At 39.5% G+C, this 19992-nt stretch overlaps 1 protein-coding gene across 3 annotated transcripts in view; it reads right to left on the bottom strand.

The window, feature by feature from the left end:
• ppp6r3 (protein phosphatase 6, regulatory subunit 3) overlaps positions 1–19992 on the bottom strand; it is a 137715-nt gene that overhangs the window by 103980 nt on the left and 13743 nt on the right. For all 3 annotated transcript variants that reach the window (XM_059975923.1, XM_059975924.1, XM_059975925.1), the window contains exon 2: positions 6684–6916. In XM_059975923.1, coding sequence (XP_059831906.1) covers positions 6684–6910 — 227 coding nt within the window. In that variant the 5' untranslated portion in view covers positions 6911–6916. The remainder of the gene's footprint in view (positions 1–6683; positions 6917–19992) is intronic.

The raw sequence follows: 19992 nt of genomic DNA, 5'->3' as shown, positions 1-19992 counted from the left end.
TTCTAGACGCCTAAATTTTCTCTTCAGAACCTTAACCCTTTTCCTACTTATACTTAGTGCCACTATATTAATTAACTCCTGTACCTAATAAAGTGGCCTCTGAGTGTATGTTGGTGGTCCTCTGCTGTACTCCAGCCACTTCAAGGTTCTACATGTTATGCATTCAGAGATGCTCTTCTGCACACTACTGTTGTAATGCATAGTTATTTGAGTTACTGTCGCCTTCCTATCACCTGGAACCAGAATGACCATTCCTCTCTGACCTCTCTCATTAACAAGGCATTTTCACCCACAGAACAGCCATTCACCAGATGTTTTCTGTACCGTTCTCTGCAAACTCTAGAGACGGTTTTGCATAAAAATCCCAGATCAGTAGCTTCTGAGATACTCAAACCACCCCATCTGGCACCAACAATCATTCCATAGTCAAAGTCACTTAGATCACATTTTTTCCCCATCCTTATGTTTGATCTGAACAACAACTGAAGCTCTTGACTATGTTTGCATGTTTTTTTTTTACATTAAATTGATGCTACATGATTGGCTGATTAGATATTTGCCTTAACGAGCAGGTATACAAGCATACCTAAAAAAGTGGCCACTGAGTGTATGTCACTGGTACTAATATGTACCACAGCTTCTGGCTGATCACCTCGCCCCACCCTTATAATGCTGTGGATCCAATCTGAGATGCCACTGACCATGGCACAGCAGATCATTCGAGTCTCTTTAATGTCCACAAAAGCTCCTATCTGTTACCCATAAAGAGTGAACACCCTGCCTATCACACCTGGGCCAAAAGGCCATACTCATTGCCAGTGATCTGCTGCATTCGCTTCCCCGATAGGTTCCCATCCACCAAAAAAAATATGCATAGTAGTATACTTGACATTGCGGGGAATGACCAGAGGGATACTTTGCACAATTGTCTATTCCCTTTCCTCTTGAGAGCCACCCAGCTATCTGCCTCCTGCAACATGGGTGTGGCTTCTTAACTGTGGTTCTCATCCTCCTATACTAAGCTGGGTGGCAGTGTGACATGTGATGAGGATGTTAAGAGAATTCACAGTGACTTGGATAGGCTGGGTGAGTGGGCAGATACTTGGCAGATGATGATTAATGTGAATAAGTGTGAAGTTATCCACTTTGGGAGTAAGAACAGGAAGGCAGATTATTATCTGAACAGTGTAAAGTAGGGTAAGGGAGAAATACAAAGATCTAGGGGTCCTCGTTCATAAGTCACTGAAGGCGAATGAGCAAGTGCAGCAGGCAGTGAAGAAGGCTAATGGAATGTTGGCCTTTATTACAAAGGGAATTGAGTACAAGAGCAAGGAAATCCTCTTGCATTTGTACAGGGCCCTGATGAGACCACGGAGTATTGTGTACAGTTTTGGTCTCCAGGGTTAAGGAAGGACATCTTGGCTATAGAGGAAGTGCAGCGTAGATTCACAAGGTTAACTCCTGGGATGTCAGGACTGTCTTACACAGAGAGGTTAGAGAGACTGGGCTTGTACATGCTGGAATTAAGGAGATTGAGAGGGGATCTGATTGCAACATATAAGATTATTAAGGGATTGGACAAGATAGAAGCAGGAAAGATGTTCCAGATGCTGGGAGAGTCCAGTACCAAAGGGCATGGTTTGAGAATAAGGGGTAGGTCATTTAGGACAGAGTTAAGGAAAAACTACTTCTCCCAGAGAGTTGTGGGGGTCTGTAATGCACTGCCTCGGAAGGCAGTGGAGGCCAATTCTCTGGATGCTTTCAAGAAGGAGCTAGATCGGTATCTTATGGATAGGGGAATCAAGGGATATGGGGACAAGGCAAGAACCGGGTATTGATAGTAGATGATCAGCCATGATCTCAAAATGGCGGTGCAGGCTCGAAGGGCTGTATGGTCTACTTCTGCGTCTATTGTCTATATGAGCTGAAGGTCAATCAGCTACAGTTCTCAGACATGCAAGACTGGAGGTCTCCCAGATCTCCCACATCTTGGATGATGAGCTGACCTGGAATCCATTCTCACTACTCTAGCTATACAGCAGGAGAAATCTGACAGAAACCCTGAATCTAGCCACTTCCTGTCACCCAGTTTCCTGTGTCCTGCACCTTGGGTGTAACTACCTCTCTATATGCCCTATCACCCCTTCAACCTCCTGAATGATCCAGTGTTCATCCAGTTTGAGCTCCAACTCCTTAACACAGATTGTTAGAAGCTGGACCTCTATCTGCACCTCTGGGGGTTTCCCTGCCTTCCCACATCCCACAAGAGAAGCATTCTACTATCCTGCCTGGCACCTCTACTGTCCTTGCTGAGCAGAAATAAAGGAAGAAAAAAAAACTTAACCTACAACTCCTCTTTTTTGTCTCCTTTGACTGAAACCTCTCTTCGTTGAAGTCTCAAAGAGCTAAAGCCTCAAGATCACCACTCTGACTCTGTCCGCTCAGATGAGGGCTGTTGTGACGATTGCTAATCAATCCCAGACACTGACTGCTTGATGGTCAGAGCTCAATTACACCATCGTGACCCATTGCTGCCTTTTTCTACTTGGTCTGTGGACCTGAGTGAAATCACCTCCTCTCAAACTTCTGATGTCCAGACTGGTCATTGGTCAAAACTCTATTACATGTTTTAAATGATGGGGAGGCATTTACCTGTAATGGATAGGGCTGCATCCACCACTGTCTGTAACCTTTTCTATTACTGGACATTGGTGTTTTCTATACCAGGTCATAATGCAAACATTTAGGATATTCTCCAAGTGCATCAATAGAAGTTAGTCAGTTTTTGGTGACATTCTAAATCTAAGCAAACTTCTAAGACAATAGAGGTGCTGTTATGCCTTTTGGGTGATTGTACTTACATGCTGGTCCCAGGACCAATCCTCTGTTGAGGACTGGCTCATGGGCTTCCAGCTTCTTCCTCCTGTAGTTGATAATCAGCTCTTTGGTTTTGTTGTTGTGGTGGTTTTGTTGAGACTGTTGTTGTGGCACTACTCAACCAGATTTTCATTTTCCCTCATATATTCTGATTTATTACCATCTTTGATTCGGCCAACAACAGTGGTGTCGTCAGCAAACTTAAATACAGCACATTTAAAAACAAACTGCTGGCGGAACTCGATGGAAATTTTCAATATATCTGTCTACAACATATACAGCAGTACCACCTGTATCACTATATCAGCTTAATTTAACTGCATGGTGATACAAAACAAAAAGGATGTTGCTGAAAGGAAGCATTCAGGTACAGCAAACAGGAAGACAAATAACATGTTAGCCTTTATTGCAAGAGGATTCGACAACAAGGCAAGGAAATCTTGCTACAGATGCAGTGCCTCTTGAGGAAACCACATCTGGAGTTATGTATGCACTCTTTACTCAAAGGAGGATCTTCTTGCTATAGTTAAGTTCACTGAACAGATGCCTGGGTTATCAGAGATCAGTCAGGCTTATATTCACTGGAGTACTGAAGAATAAAAGGGGATCCCATAGACACAGGACTCCATCAGAAATAGGCTAGAAACAGAGAGAAATTTTCAGATTACTGCTGAGTATAGAACTGGAGCCATAGCTTCTGGTTACTGGATATGCCATGAAGAACCAAGCTAGGAACTTTCTGCAATGAGGCATGTTTTTTTAGTATACGGCTCACCGAGTTCTGTTTTACAGTCCGCTCCTCAAGAGTTCAGAAATTCAGATAGTCTACTTAAAAATACCAAATGTGCAGTTTTATCAAAATTTTAATGAACTTAGTTTGGTATCAACCTTTTTTGAGTAACATTGCTCCTGGGAATTAGTTGAAGGTCTTGAATACCTTACAGGTACAATACATATAGAAATAGAAGCTTTCATTCTTGCTGTGGGGCATGGTAGGGCACTAAACGGTGTAACAGAACAAAGAGGCTAAGGAGTAAAAGAGCATGGCTCATTGAAAGCTGCACCACAGAACAGCAAGGTGATGATAAGTGAATTAGCACACAGGTCTTCTTCAATCTGAACATTGAAAAGAACTTGTAACATTATGTTTAGTGCAAGTTACTGGTGAGGCTGCACTTGGAGTACCTGTTATACAAAAGATTTGGTTAAATTGGAATGTGCAGAAAAGTCTTATCAGGATGTAGCTAGGACTAGAGAGCCTGAGTTATAAGAAGAAGCGGGTCAAGCTACTGCTTTATTCCTTAGAACATAGGAGGATAAGGGGTGGTTTTATACAAATATTTGAAATTATGAGAGACAGGGATAAGGTGGATGGTAACAGTCTTTTTCCCACTAGGGTAAGAGAGTCCAATACGTGGGGGCATAAATTTAGGGTGAATGAGGAAATAATTAATGCAGAGGGTGATGTTTATTTGGATTGAGCTGCCAGAGGAAGTGGTTGAACCAGTTACAATAGTGTTATTTAAGAAGAATTTGGATAGGTACATGGACAAGAGGAGCTTAGAGAGATAAAGGCTGAATATGAAACATTGGAACTATCTAGGTGAACAATTTGCTGGATAAGGATAGATTTAACTAAAGGGTCTGTATCACTTTACAACTCTTGTCCAAGGTCCACAGATACAGTCTCCAAGTTACACATTATCCTGACTTGGAAATAAGTTCCTCCTCAATAACTATCATCCAATAGCACTTACATCCACAGCAATGAAATGTTTGGAGAGGTTGAAGATGAAACATATCAACTGCTGCCTGAGAGGTGACTTGGATCCACTCCAATTTGCCGACCGTCACAACAGGCCCACAGCAGATACCATTTCACTCAACCTTGGAACATCTGGACAGCAAAGGTGCATACATCAGGATACTCTTTATTGACTACAGCTTAGCATTCAATGCTATCATCCCCTCAAAACTAATCAATAAGCTTCAAGACATTGGCCTCAAAATCTCCTTGTGCAAATGGATCCTTGATTTCCTCACTTGCAGACCAGAGTCAGTTCAGATTGGCAACAACACCTCCTCCACAATCTCCATCAGTACAAGTGCACCACAAGACTGTGTACTTAGCTCTCTGCTCCAGCTCTAATGCTATATTTAAGTTTGCTGATGACACCACAGTCGTAGGCCAAATCAAAAGGTAGGGACAAATCAGCATATAGGAGAGAGACCGAAAAACTGGCTGAGTGTGCTGCAACAACCTCTTACCTAGTATCAGCAAGATCAATGAGCCGATTATTGACTTCAGGAGGATGAAACCAGAGATCCATGAGTCAATCCTCACGGGAGATCAAAAGTGGAGAGGGTCAGCAACTTAAATTCTTTAGTGTTATCATTTCAGAGGACCTGTCCTGGCCCACCACACAAGTACAATTACAAAGAAAGCATGGCAGCGCCTCTACTTTCCTAGAGGTTTGTGAAGGTTCTACATGACTTTAAACCATAAAACTTTGACTGACATCTAAAGATGTTTGGTGGAGAGTATACTGACTGGCTACATCGCAGCCTGTTATGGATACACCAATTTGTTTGAACAGAAAAATCCTACAAAAAGTTGGATGCACAACCTATAGACTTCCATTTATCGCTTATTATTATTATTCTTCCTTTTAATTTGTTTCTACCCTTTTGCATTTGCACAGATTGTTGTCTTTTGCATACTGGCTGTCTACCCTATTAGTGCAGTCTTTCACTGATTCTATGATGTTTATTTCTTTATTGAGTATGCCCACAAGAAAATGAACCTCCGGGTTGTATATGGTGAAATACTGTACAAGTACTTTGATAATATATTTATTTTAAACTTTGAATGAAATTACATTGTGGCAGAACCTTCACTACAATGACTACAGATCCATAAGGCTGCTCTGTATCCCTTTTTCCAATGGCAATTAGGAATGGACATTAAAACTTGTAACATGGCAAGAAATGGGCATCTCCCATGAACGAAATAGGAGAGTTACTAGAATCAAATAAATTTAAGAATAGACTGATTTTTTGTAGTTACTTTATAAGTACAGCCATATTTTTATTTTCCTAATGGCATCCAGCTAACAAAGAAAACAATAGCTATCTGTGTTTTATTTCTCCTTTATGCTACATTAGTTGAATTAGACTACTGCAATTGGCCTCAATAACATGTCCCAAGGGAAATTTTACCTTGGTCTCACTCAATGCCCATGAAAAAAAAATGCGGGCTAGTATTCAGCAAGGTTAAACTTAAATGTTTCAACCAACCAGTGAAAACCATTGTCTTGGTTCACACATGAAAATGACTGCTTTTGCTATTATATCAGACAAATGATATAAAGGGCTTAAAAAAGATAGTGAGACTAGGATGGAAGAAGATAAATACAAAAAATAAAATTTCTGCAATGTTGATGTTTCACCAGCTCAGACAAATTTGAATTCTTATTGGACTAATTAACTAGCTTACCTATTTCTGCAAAAGTATAAATGTAAAACTTAAAAACTACAGATGCCAGGATCTAGCAAATTGTCCTTAAGAATATGAAAAGCATGACCAATTTATTTTACTAATATAATAATAACTTTTCTGGTACATAATTGGGTAATGAAAAGTTAAGTAAATCTGGCATTTCTTATCCTCAAGAGCCGAAAGCTCCAGTCTCTATATTAATATCAATTTGGAAGCACACATTTCAAAAACCAATCTAGTTTAATAAACTTCATTCAGGTAGGAACATCTTTAAATGTAAACATTTCCTATAATAAGATATTCTTACTTGTATTTCACTTTTTCATCCATGTCATCTGGTGGCTCCTGGGTGATGTACGTAACAAGATCATGCATACTCTGCGACCTGACCAGAAAATCCAACAGTTTACGGTTCTGAGCTTTACATTCCTGCAAAATATCTTCCTCATCCATTAATTCAGTAAGAGTCACATCTTCCTTATCGAGGAGCGTGTCTATATGGGATGACGTGTGAAGATCAAACTTCCAAAACATGATGCACTAATTTAAAAAAAAACAGTAAAAATATAGAAGTCAGTGCATCTACGATTGAACAGTTTAAAAACAAACTAACTTAATTTCATCAAAAATCAAGATAAGCTTCCCCTGATAACAGGTAAATACTGTACAACGAAAAGTAATCAGTAAACAAAAATACTAATCAGGAAAAATAGCTCAAACTTTAATCTCTAGCTAATATTAAGTATTTGTTCTCTTAACCAAAGAAAGAGGATAAACACTAACTTAACACATGAGATTCTGCAGATGCTGGAAATCCAGAGCAACACACAAAATGTTGGAGAAACTCAGCAGCCAGGCAGCATCCATGGAAATGAATAAACAGTCGATGTTTTAGGCCGAGACCCTTCTTCAAGAGAGGACATGCACCATGTTTGAACTTTAAATTTGTTTTGGTGAAAAAAGCAGAATGCAAGACAATAGCAACAGATGAAATGATTTAGCCTTCAGCCAATTTAGTTTATTCCATGTGACCCACGAAACAACTGACTGCACTGCATACTGCAAAGGTTATGGGTAATGACAACATTCAAATATACTGATAACTTGTGCTGAAGATCAGCTGTGCCTCTAACCACAGTCACAACTCCAGAATTTTGCCATGTACACTCAGTGGAAAATTAACCAGTTAAATCTCACCTGCAAAAAAGCAGAATGAATCCAGCAACTTAACAACCAATCAGTATTTTCTCATTCAATGGTTTAAGTCTCAAAGATGTTACAGAATAAGAAAAACAATTGAACACAGTGTTGATATTTAATTCTCCAAATGTTACTTAGCTGACTTATGACCATGGTTGTTCAAAGAAATACATTTCAATTCAAAGAAGCCAGTCAAAGAAAATGGTTGGACCATTATCTATCATTTAGATTCAATTTTATTTATCACATACATCGCAACACACAGTGAAATGTGTCGTTTGCATTAACAACCAACACAACCTAGGGAGATGCTGGTGACAGCCCACCTCACCTGTTGCCACATATTCTGGTGTCAAATTAGCATGGCAACAATGCTCAGCAGAACAAAGAGTCTTTCACTATTACAATAATAAGCTATTTTATTATTCTTCCTTCCAAATCAGTCAGCAGGTAATTGGGAAGGATAATGAATAGCAGTTTTTGTTTCAAGGATGTTGGAATGTAAATTAGATCAGCCATATTAAAAATGTACAGAACACTAGGGAAACCACACCGAGAACATAGTTTAGTTTTGGTTTCCCTTACTCAAGATATATCATTGGAGGAAAGTCAGAAAAGTTTCATTAGGAAGATTCCACAAAAGGAGGGAATGTCTTACAATGTGCTCATTGGAATTTATGAGAAGCAATCCTATTAAAACTTCATAGAATAAATGCTAAGATAGTCTCCCTTACGAGAGACTCTAGTACCAGAGAATATGGTCTTAGAATAAGGAAGCACACATCTAAAAAAAGAGACAAGGAAAAATTTCTAAACACAAGAGACTCTGCAGATACTGAAAATCAGGAGTAACAGACAAAATGTTGGAGGAACTCAGCAAGTCAGGCAATGTCTATCCAAATAAATAAATAGTTGGCCTTTCAGGCTGAGACCCTTCTTCAGCACTGAAAAGGGGAAGATACCAGAATAAAAAGGAGGGGGAGGGGAAGAAGGTCTAGATAGAAGGTGACAAGTCAAGCCAGTCAAAATCCTACAAAAAGTAGTGGATATTCCCCTGTCCATCATGGGTAAAGCACACCTATACAGAATGTTGTCACAGGAAAGCAGCATCCATCATCAGGGACCCCCACTTTCCAGGTCATGCTCTTCTCACTGCTGCCAACATGAAGGTGGTACAGGTGCCTCATGATTCACACCACCAGGTTCCGGAGCAGTTATTACCCCTCAACCATCAGGCTCTTGAACCAGAGTAGATAATTTCACTCAACTTCACTTACCCCATCATTGAACTGTTCCTACAACTTATGGACTCACTTTCAAGGACCCTACATTTCATGTTCGCAATATTTATGGGGTATTTATTTGTTGTTATTTTTCCATTTTGTACTTGCACAATTTGTTGTCTTTTGCAGACAGGTTGCCTGCCTTATCAGTGTGGTCTTTCATTAATTCGATTATGGTTATTGGATTTATTGAATATGCCCACAAGAAAATGAATCTTTGGGTTATATATGGTGTCATATATGTACTTTGATATTAAACTTACTTTGAACTTTAAATTTCCATGGCTTAATGTGGAGTGGTTACCCGATAGTGCAGCTGAGGAGTGGGCCTCAGCATTAGATCTGGGACACCTGTCCCACGTGTTAGTAAACTGCATGGTCTCTCAAATCACTAGCTGTTAGATATTACACAAGCTGCTTTTACCCCACTCTTTGTATGCAGGTTCTTAACTCAGGTAAGGATAGTAGAGTGCACCACATTTGTAGCACAGCAATACCATCAGTAACACATTTCTCTGTACACAATGGCCCCTTTACCACAGATTCTTTAAGGACCCATGAAAAGCATTCTGGAGGCCAACTGAAATATCAGTGTATATCCTGGTGACAAATTTACACTTCTGACCACCAATTATTTTTGCAAATGTAGGTGGAAACAACTTCACATCTATTTATCAAACCCATACTTTATTTTAAAGACTCTGTAAGCATGTCTTCTAGAGAAAAGAGTCACAAACTATTTAATCTTTCCCAATACATATAAGATATGATATTATTCCAATATTTTTCTGCAACTGTTCTATAACATGGAGACCACAACTAGTACCCCAGCACAGACTAATTCAAATTCTATACAAAATTTGACATGGTTTTGCTGCTTTTCAGATCTGTCTTGGAAAAAAAATAACAGTGCAAGTCTATTACCACTTTTGATGATTCAATGAGTGATTCTTCTAAATTCCTCTTATACCAAATTTATTTCCTGAATAAACCTACTTCGAAGTTATTTTCAAAAAGTGCAACCCCATTCTAAGATGTATTGATATCTTCCTGTATTGCATCAGTCTTCCTATGAAGCAATGATACCTCCAATTTGAACCCTACTCAAATTTTGATATTGTACTTCGAGTGTGGTTCAATACGTTAATGGCAACAAATAGGTTCTTGCGATTCCTTGGTTATTTTGCAGCTAACTAACTACCCATTCTGCTCCCTCTCACAATTCTCCACATCCTGTTGCTTAATGGTGCATGCCCCACTGCCTGTAAGGAGTTTATACATGCTCCCCAAGACTGGGTGGGTTTTCTCTGAGTACTTTGTTTTCTTCCCATTGTCCAGATATACTGGTTGGCAATTGTCAGTGTAAACTGTTCACTGATTAGGTTAGGATTATACCGAGGGATTGCTGGGCAGCACAGCTCGAAGGGCCAGAAGGACCTATGCCGCATTGTATCTCGATAAGTAAATAAATACTATGTTCAGTTCACATACACAGTAAAACAGGGTTTTACTTCCTTACTGCCCATGCCCCCATACACACACATGACAAAGTCATGCTGGTTGGTAGGTTTACTGGCTATTATAACTTATTCACAATGTACAAGTATTGGAATTGGTTGGCTATTGTCACATGTACCGACATACAGTGAAAAAACTTTTCTTGTATATCGTTCATATATATCAAATCAATACACAGTGCATTGAGGTAAAGCGAGGTAAAACAATACAATGCAGAGTGAAGTATAACAGTTACAGATCAAGTGCAGTGCACGTAAGGTGCAAGATCATAACAAGATACATGGTAAGGTCAAGAATCCACCTTATTCTAGGGAACCATTTAATAGTCTTTTAACGGCCAGACAAAAGCTATACTTGAACCCAATGGTACATGATTTCAGGTTTTTCTATCTTCTGCCCGATAGAAGAGGAGAGAAAAAAGAATGTCTGAAGTGGGTAGGTCTTTAATTATGCTGGTTGCTTTGCTGAGGCATCATGAAGTATAGACAGAATCCATACAGCGAAGGCTGATTTCTGTGATGCGCTGAGCTGTGTCCTCAACCCACTGAAATTTCTTGCAAAGGCAGAGCAGTTGCCATACCAAGGCATTATGCATCCAGAAAGGATGCTTCATATGATGCCTCAATAATGATTGGTAAGACCTGACAGAGACATGCCAATTTTTTTTTTAGCTTCCTGAGAAAGTAGAGGAGTTTTGACAGACCAGATCTTACTGTTTCAGCTAGAGGAGGATTGCAGTACATCAAGGATGTCTGGAATGCTGGAGCTAATGTATGTCATGATAGCCACTTGAAGCACTTCATGACCAATAATAAATGTCAAATCCACTGGACAGTAGTTGTTAAGACACATATCTTGTTTTTCCCTAGATACCAAGATGACAGCAGACTTCATAAAGCAGGTGGGAACCACAAATTGAAGCAACGAGAGGTCAAATTGCCAATACCCTGCCATCTGATCTGCAGAGATCTAAGGACATGGCCAGGGATACCATCTGGGCCAGATGTTTTCCAAGGGTTCACTCTCCTGAACTGATCTTAAATCCACAACAGTGACTATGGGTTCAGGTGCCTGGGAGGTTTTTGGGAAGGGTGTCCATTATCTTCTGTTAAAAACATTTACAGAATGCATTAAGCTCATCAGGAAGGGATATGCTATTCTTTGTGATGCTCCTCAACTTCATTTTGCAAACCATTATATCATCTAAATCCTGCAACAAATGTGACTAGTCAGGTACTAGATTCTAAACTGACTCTGTTTCCTAGCATCTCTGATTGCTTTATGGGGGTCATGTCTCGATTTCTTTTAAAGGTCAGATTACCTGATTTGAATGCTGGGGACCTAGACCTCACTCAGGAATGGCTTTCCCAGCTCATTCAGGGTTCTGGTTTGGGAACACCCGGATTGTCCTCTTTGGTACACAGTCCTCAACACGCTTACTGATAACATCTGTAATGGTAGTAAATACTCATGTAGGTTAGCATCTAGGCAGCTGAGACTGTAAACATGGACGTGTCTACCAACTCAAAGCAGAAACAGAAGCTTATCCGTTTCTCAGACCAACATTGTATGTGCTTTGGTACCAGATCCTCCTGTTTCAGCTACTGTTTGCATGCAGGGAGCACAAACATAACCTACTCTGGCCTGATTTACCAGAACGAGGATAGGGGTGTGGAGGGCTCAGCTGGCATCTTTGATCATACAGCAATGATAAACTGTTGGAACAGCAGACATGCTCTGGGGCAGATAGATATAAATGGGCATGAGAAGAGATAAGGTTAAAGGAAACAAGTAGGGAAGGCAATAGATGGAATAACTCTCAGAATTGGCATAGACCTGATAAGCCAATAGCCTCCTTTAAAACAAAAAAAATCTGCAGATGCTAGAAATCCAAGGAGCACACACAAAATGCTGGAAGGTACTCAGCAGGCCAGGCAGCATCTATGGAAAAGACATTTTGGCCTGAAACCCTTCATCGGGGCTCATCAGCCTCCTTTTACATGAAGAAACACGAGAAATATGAGATTTCTAATTAAGTGCACACAGCAGAAGCTTCCAGTAACTACTCCTCTAAAAGATAACAGAATTCAGTTTACTCAACAAGCCTATTCAATTTAAATAAAAATACAAGATAATCTCCAGTATACAAAGATGCAAATGAAAGGTATAAGAAGGGCATCCCAAAGTATAATATTGAGAATATTTCTTTGTATTATATGCTTCTGCAAGAAAGGCAATATGTTCATTGCCATATACACAAGTCCTGGGCCATAATGAAGAGATACAACATGGGCCAGAAGCTGATCCAAACCATCAAGCAGCTTTACACCAAAGCTAGTAGTGCAGTAGTTATGTAGAACCACTCTCTAACTGTGCCTTGAACATCAACTGGAGTCCAACAAAGCTGCCTCCTTTCACCTATGCTGTTCAACATTTTCCTGCAGCAAATAAGGAACAGATGCCCTGGAAGAGCATATCAGCACAGTCAGCATCAGGGGACAAGGCATAACCAACCTCAGGTTCACTGATTATATTGATATTGATGGGCTGGCAGGAGGTGACAATGAATTGGCCTGCCTTGTGTACCATCTGGATGATACATCTAGCAGATATGGCATGGAGATCAGCACAGAGAAAACCAAGCTGATGAGAAACACTGAGGAGCCATCCACCACAAAAATCATAGTCAGTGGACAAGAATTACACTCTGTCAAATGGTTCAAGTATCTTGATACCATCATATCAACCAAAAATGATCAAAGCTTGAAGTCCTTGCAAGGTGGCCCAAACAACAGCAATACTGGCTAAACTAAAACCAATATTATATGTATTTGTTGGAAAAAGTATGTAAACCTTGGTTTTCAGTAACTGGTGTGACTCCTTGTACAGCAATAACTTCAACCAAACATTTCTGGTAACTGTTGATCAGTCCTGCACATTGGCTTGGAGGAATTTTTAGGCCATTCCTCCTTAAAAAAATTGCTTCAGCTCTGGGATGTTGGTGGTCTTTGTTGTATGCACTGCTTGCTCCAGGTCCTTCCACAACATTTCTATAAGATTAAGGTCAGGACTTTGACTCAGACATTCCAAAACTTGAAATGCCTTCTGCTTTAACCATTTTTGGTAGACTGACTTCTGTGTTTAGGGTTGTCGTCTTGCTGCATGACTCACTTTCTCTTGAGTTCCGATCACAAACAGATACCCTGACATTTTCCTGTAGAATTTGCTGGTACAGTTCAGAATTCACAGCTCCATCAATGATGCAAGGCATGCCCAAACCATGACACTGCCACCACGTTTCACAGATGGGATGACATTCTTAAGCTGGAATGCAGTGTTTGCTTTTCGCCAAACATAACTCTTCTCATTTAAGCCAAGAAGTTCTATTTTTGGACTCATTCGTCCATAGAACATTTTTCCAATAACCCTCTGGCTCATCCACGTTGTCTTCAGCAACTTTTGGACGGGCAGCAATGTTCTTCTTGGAGAGCAGTGGCTTTCTCTTACAATCTGGCCATGCACAATTGCTGTTCAGCGTTTGCCTGATGATAGACTCATGAACGCTGCTGACATTAGCAAATGCGAGGTTTGTAACTGCTTATATGTTACCCTGGGGCTCCTTGTGACCTCTTGAAATATTATATGCCTTGCTCTTGGTCAAACACTCTTGGGAAGAGTAACAAATGTGTTGAATTTCCTCCATTTGTATGCCATCTACCTGACTGTGGATTAGTGCAGCCCAAACTCTTTAGAAGTTTTGCATTCTTTCGCAGTCCAGTGAGTATCAACATCTATTTTCCCTGAGGTCCTCAGAAATCTCCTTTGATCGAGGTATAACATACTTCTAAAAACCTAGTGAAGACCCTTGTTTATGGTCTAACATAGGGCAGGGTCTCCCACACTCATATCTGATTGTCATCCCATTGATTGAAACACCACACTCTAATTTCCAATTTAAATGAACTGATAATGCTACATGTTCGCATACTTTTTCCAAAAAATACAGGTAATATTGGAAAATTTTTCTCAATAAATAAATGAACAAGTATAATGTTTTTGTGTTATTTATTTAATTGGGTTCTCTTTATCCAGTTTTAGACTTAGGTGAACACCTGATCACATTTAAGTCATATTTATGCAGAAAGAGAAAATTCTAAAGAGTTCACAAACTTTCCAGCACCACTGTATATATGTGAATCATGGACTTCTTGAAAGCAGAACTGCAAAAGAAGATCCAGGCAGTAAAAAATGAGATGCTTCAGAAGGCTCCTTGGCATCTCCTATACAAACCAGGACTCAAACAACAAAGTACAAAGACAGACAGACATACTTTATTGATCCCGAGGGAAACTGGGTTTTGCTACAGCCAAGAATTGCTAACCAAGAATTGTGTAGAAATATAGCAATACAAAACCATAAATAATTAAATAATAAGTTAATCATGCCATGTGGAAATAAGTCCAGGACCAGCCTATTGGCTAAGGGTGTCTGACACTTAGCTACTCTCAGCCTGCTGCCCCAGCACACAACAGCAAACATAGCACTGGCCACCACAGCCTCGTAGAACATCTTCAGCATCGTCCAGCAGATGTTAAAGGACCTCAGTCTCCTCAGGAAATACAGACGGCTCTGACCCTTCTTGTAGACAACCTCAGTGTTCTTTGACCAGTCCAGTTTATTGTCAATTTGTATCCCCAGGTATTTGTAATCCTCCACCATGTCCACACTGACCCCTTGGAGTGCCTTAGCCCTCTTCAGGTCCACCACCAACTCCTTAGTCTTTTTCACATTAAGAGTCATCACCTAGCATGAGACACTACTGTCCCATGGTGAAGAAGAGGAAACTGCATTGGTATGGCCACATACTAAGATCAAGTGAACTTTCAAAGACCACTCTTTAGTAAACGGTGCGCACAAAAAGAAAAAGGAGCAAACAAAGAAATGGGCAGACAACATTGCAGAGTGGATTAGAGAGAGCTTTGCTGCAACCCAGGCACTCACCCACAACCGTGAGAGATGGGGGGCAATTGATGCAAGCGCACATCTGTACAGTGTCCCTACAACCCAGTTGCAGGATCTGTAACTGTAACCGTACACACCAGTTTTACCTGAAATCTTTGCAAATGTGTGATACAAAATCCTGAAGTTTGTACTTCATCAAAAATTATCAAGCAACCAGAAATAGCAGGTGTTAAAATTCGGACTTGGAACTAATTTCAATGCAAATTAAACTCAGGTAGATTAAACAGAGATAGATTGTCAAGATTGTTGAAATACTTGTTTAAAAGTTAGCCCTAAAAGAAAATTCAGAACTAAACATATTGACAAATAATAAAATTAAAAGCTGGTGCACTCCAGTCAAATATTTGAAGAATATGGATATTTCCATTGGAATAACCAGGACCAACTTGTAGATGAAAAAGAAGCCTATCTGTTTCCACGATTACATGTCTGGGTTACCAATAAAAGTGGCTGATCCTTACTGCAGATACATTATTTGATGTTTTTAATATATCTGAATACAAATTTAAACAAAAATTTCTTGTGTAATTCGAATTTTAAAATTAAGGTTTCAGCCACTTAAAGCTTGCCAGTCGATGAAAATCAATTTCAACTGTTTTTAAATGTCCCTGATGCTGAGAATGAGGCCTTAAAGTGGTCTATTCTGCTCAAGGGGCAGCTGTAGAACCAAGATATTTAAATTATTGAATCCACATAGCCTCAATTCTAACAATTAGTGTGGCTACTTGGCAACTCAGGACCAAGATAGATTGAGTAAGCTGGCATAATGTGGTTCTCTAATAGCAAGTAGTTATAAATATATGAGGGGCTATTACTTCAGATGAATAAAAAGAATTTGTATTCAATATGCAAGTTATGCAAGATAGAGTTAGATTGTCTATCAAACAATTCTTTTCCCCAGAGAACAGTGGACCATGGAACCAGTTACCACCAAGTTATGAATGCAAAATTGTTTTCATAATTCAGGAGAGTTGAATCTATTTAGAGCTGCGTCAGAGATCACCATATAAAATATCTATGTATCTTCTAATATTGATTTTGGTCTCCAATCTCATCAACAACTTTCAATCGAACACAAATGCACTCACACACAGACACGTGAGACATGACAACAAATCTCTGTACTCTGATGCACTAAAATACAATACCAGCCATTCACCAATAACGGTTACCATGGATAACATTCAATTACCCTGAAAGATAATGAACAATAAAGTATTAAAAGGCAACTACACACTTTAACATTATTGTCTCAAGACTATATATAACCTTGCTCTGAGCATGATGTTAACTCTACTGCCTTTATTGTATATCTGAAGGAGGAAGTTGTTTCCTCGCACCCTCACCTCACAGACAGACAGATCAGATAGTTTCATTGAAACAAGTCCAGAACAAATCACCCAAACCAAAAGTAAAAAAAATCTTAACAAAAGGACTTGTATTATGCTGCAAACACGAGGAAATCTGCAGATGCTGGAAATTCAAACAACCACACACACAAAATGCTGGTAGAACACAGCAGGCTAGGCAGCATCTATAGGGAGAAGCGATGTCGACGTTTCGGGCCGAGACCCTTTGTCAGGAACGGTATTATGCTGTTGGTTTTCTATGTTCTAGCACACACAAAATGCTGAAGGAATTCAGCAGGCCAGGCAGCATCTGTGGAAAAAAGTACAGTCAATGTTTCAGGCCGAAACCCTTGGGCAGGACTGGAGAAAAAAACTGAACAGTAGATTTAAAAGTGAGAAGGGAGGAGAAGAAAGAGAACTACCAGGTGATAGGTGAAACCTGGAGGGGGAGGGTTGAAGTAAAGAGCTGGGAAGTTGATTGGTGAGATGAGGTGAGAGAGGGTAAAGAGGATGAGAAATGGGTGAGGGGAGATGGAAGAGAGGAGGTCACACTTGGGTTGGAGGAACAATACCTTGTATTCCATTTGGGTAGCCTCCAACCTGATGGTGTGAATATTGACTTTTCAAACTTCCAGTAATGCCCCCCACTGCTTCTCCATTTCCCATCCCCTTTCCCTCTCTCACCTCATCTCACCAATCAACTTTCCAGCTCTTTACTTCATCTCTCCCCCTCCAGGTTTCGCCTAACACCTGGTGGTTCTCTCTCCCCTCTCCCAAGCATTTAAATCTACTCTTCAGCAGGACTGAAGAAAAAAAGCTGAGGGGTTTTGGCCCAAAACATTGACTGTACTTTTACCCCATAAGTTTTTAGAATCCCATACCAAGGGAAAAAGCTTGTGACCATTCACCTCATCTCTGTTCCTCATGATTTTACAAACCTCTACCAGGTCACTCGCTCAGCCTCTTTTGCTGCAAGAAAAACAGTCCTAGCATATCTATTATGTTCTTCTAACTCAAGCCTTCCAGTCCCAGCAACATCTTCAATACAGATTCTGCCACTTTCTAGCTATACATCACAGGCTTCACAACTTAGCTGAGCAAGCTAATGCTGACCACAAAGCTGCTGAACTCTATCCTTTGCAGTTACAAGCTATGATATCAGAGTTATGCATCACACCAAACAGATGTTTAATGCAGGCGAGACCAGGCATTTTTGGAAGCGTATGCCGAAACATACTTACATAAGTAAGGATGAAAAGACTGTGTCAGGTTAACTTTCTATGATCTATTACGTTGAATATTACCTTAAATTGATTAAATATAATATGAATGTTGCCTTGTGATACTGCTTTTGTGTCGTACTGGTATGAAAATGAGAATAAATTACAGATAAAACATATTTAGGAAGCCCTCCAGAAGGCATCCAAATTTTCGTCATTTAAATAATTATTCACATTATGCATTTCCATACTATGCGTCCACTGCAAGGAATGTATCCCCCACATATAACGAGGTTATGGTGTATTACCAAGGACAATGATTGCAGACTGCCAATTCGCTGAAGACTGATGAAGCAACCTCTTCGATTAATATTTGTACATAACAATAAATAATTCATTTCTAGCAAATTAAAACAGTCGTTTCTCTTCTGCCTACAACACAATCAGAATTCCCTTAACTATAGACCATGCACCTTTGGGGACATGACTGAATGAAATAACACATATAACATAGAATTCAAAGGGAAGAAAGAATTTGTGTCACAGAAAACAAGTGCCTGTAAGAAAATGTATCGTAGGGTAGCATACGGTGACAAATATGTGTTTTAATAATAAATATACTTTGAACTTTGAATTATGATAGCGATGGTTTTCTAGAAACATAATTCCTCCATAACACAGACATACTATGTACTTATAGATTGAAACTCTGAAGAAAATGAGAGCTTTGCATTATTAATGAAATGTTAAAAAGAGAACCAAGCAATATGTTGAGAATCAAGACGAATTTGATTTATCCACGCTGTCAAAACTACTTCTTTGTTGTTCAGTTGATTAGTAATTAGAAAGAATTAATTTGTCTATCACCAAAAATATAAATAAATCTCCACTGTTCATCAAAATCTGAATCCCCAATGTAGTTATGAATGTAATACTCCTAAAAAAGAGTGGAAACCACTTTGAGAAAATCCACTAATCTGCTGTAAAACAATATAGAATCTGAGTACAAATGCATACCAGCAGAAGTGTGCATTACCAAAGAGGGTTGCCAGTCACATATAAAGGCTTTTTTAAAAATATATACTGGTCAAACAAAACTGCCCTCCGTCACACTTCAACCTAATAAATTGTTTTCCTTATAAACAACACAAATCATATTTTCACCATGAACTCAAAACGACAGGCAAAGATTTCTTTGGCAATGGAGAAAGGCATCTTGAGGTGAAGAACAATTACAGAAGCTCATGGCCAAAATATCTTCTGAAAGAGGAATCTGGCATCAAGTCAGGAATTTAATTTTAGAATGGAAAGCGGAAGGGTTTCAAAATTGGAAGACACATTATTTATTTTGAGAGTCAAGAGTAAATGTAGAATAGAAATACGGAAAATTCATTTTGCTACCGATTCACTTCCTGGTTCAAGTATCGTTCAAAGAGGATGACTGGCTAATTTTTGAAGTGATAATGGCAAATACCATTCCAATATTTACACAAACACACTAATGCATTTTATGCATGTACTTTAAGCGTGTTCAGTAACCAATTAATTAGGAAAGTTAAAATATTGGTTTTTGCAAGAAGAACCAAATACAATAGTAAGGAAATGATATTCGGTTATATAGGGCACTGGTGAAACCTCATCCGTCACAGTGTACATTGACCTTATTTAATGAAGGATTTGAGTGCACTGGAAGTAGTTTAGACTGTGGTTTACTAGGCTAAAACCTGGAATGAATGGCTGGCCTTGACAAAGGTCTAGGCAAGCTAGACCTATATTTACTGGAGTTTAGAAAAGTAAAAGCATAATTAAAACATACAAGATCCTATGAGATCTTGACAGTGGTTATGGAGAGGTCAATCCACTATACAGTATTATATAAGATCTGGGCTCACCATTCGAAAACATGTTGCCTATTGAAGACAGATGAAGCATATTTTTCTCTCAGAAGGCCAAGAGCTTTTTGAATTAACTTTCTCAAGGGTGGTGGAAGCAAAGTAAAGCAGAAATAAAGGGATGGCTAAACT

Source organism: Hypanus sabinus, chromosome 7, assembly GCF_030144855.1.
Source record: "Hypanus sabinus isolate sHypSab1 chromosome 7, sHypSab1.hap1, whole genome shotgun sequence".
In the NCBI taxonomy this organism is placed as follows: domain Eukaryota; kingdom Metazoa; phylum Chordata; class Chondrichthyes; order Myliobatiformes; family Dasyatidae; genus Hypanus; species Hypanus sabinus.
Note: the sequence above shows the minus strand (reverse complement) of the source record. Positions and strands in the feature narration are given on the sequence as shown.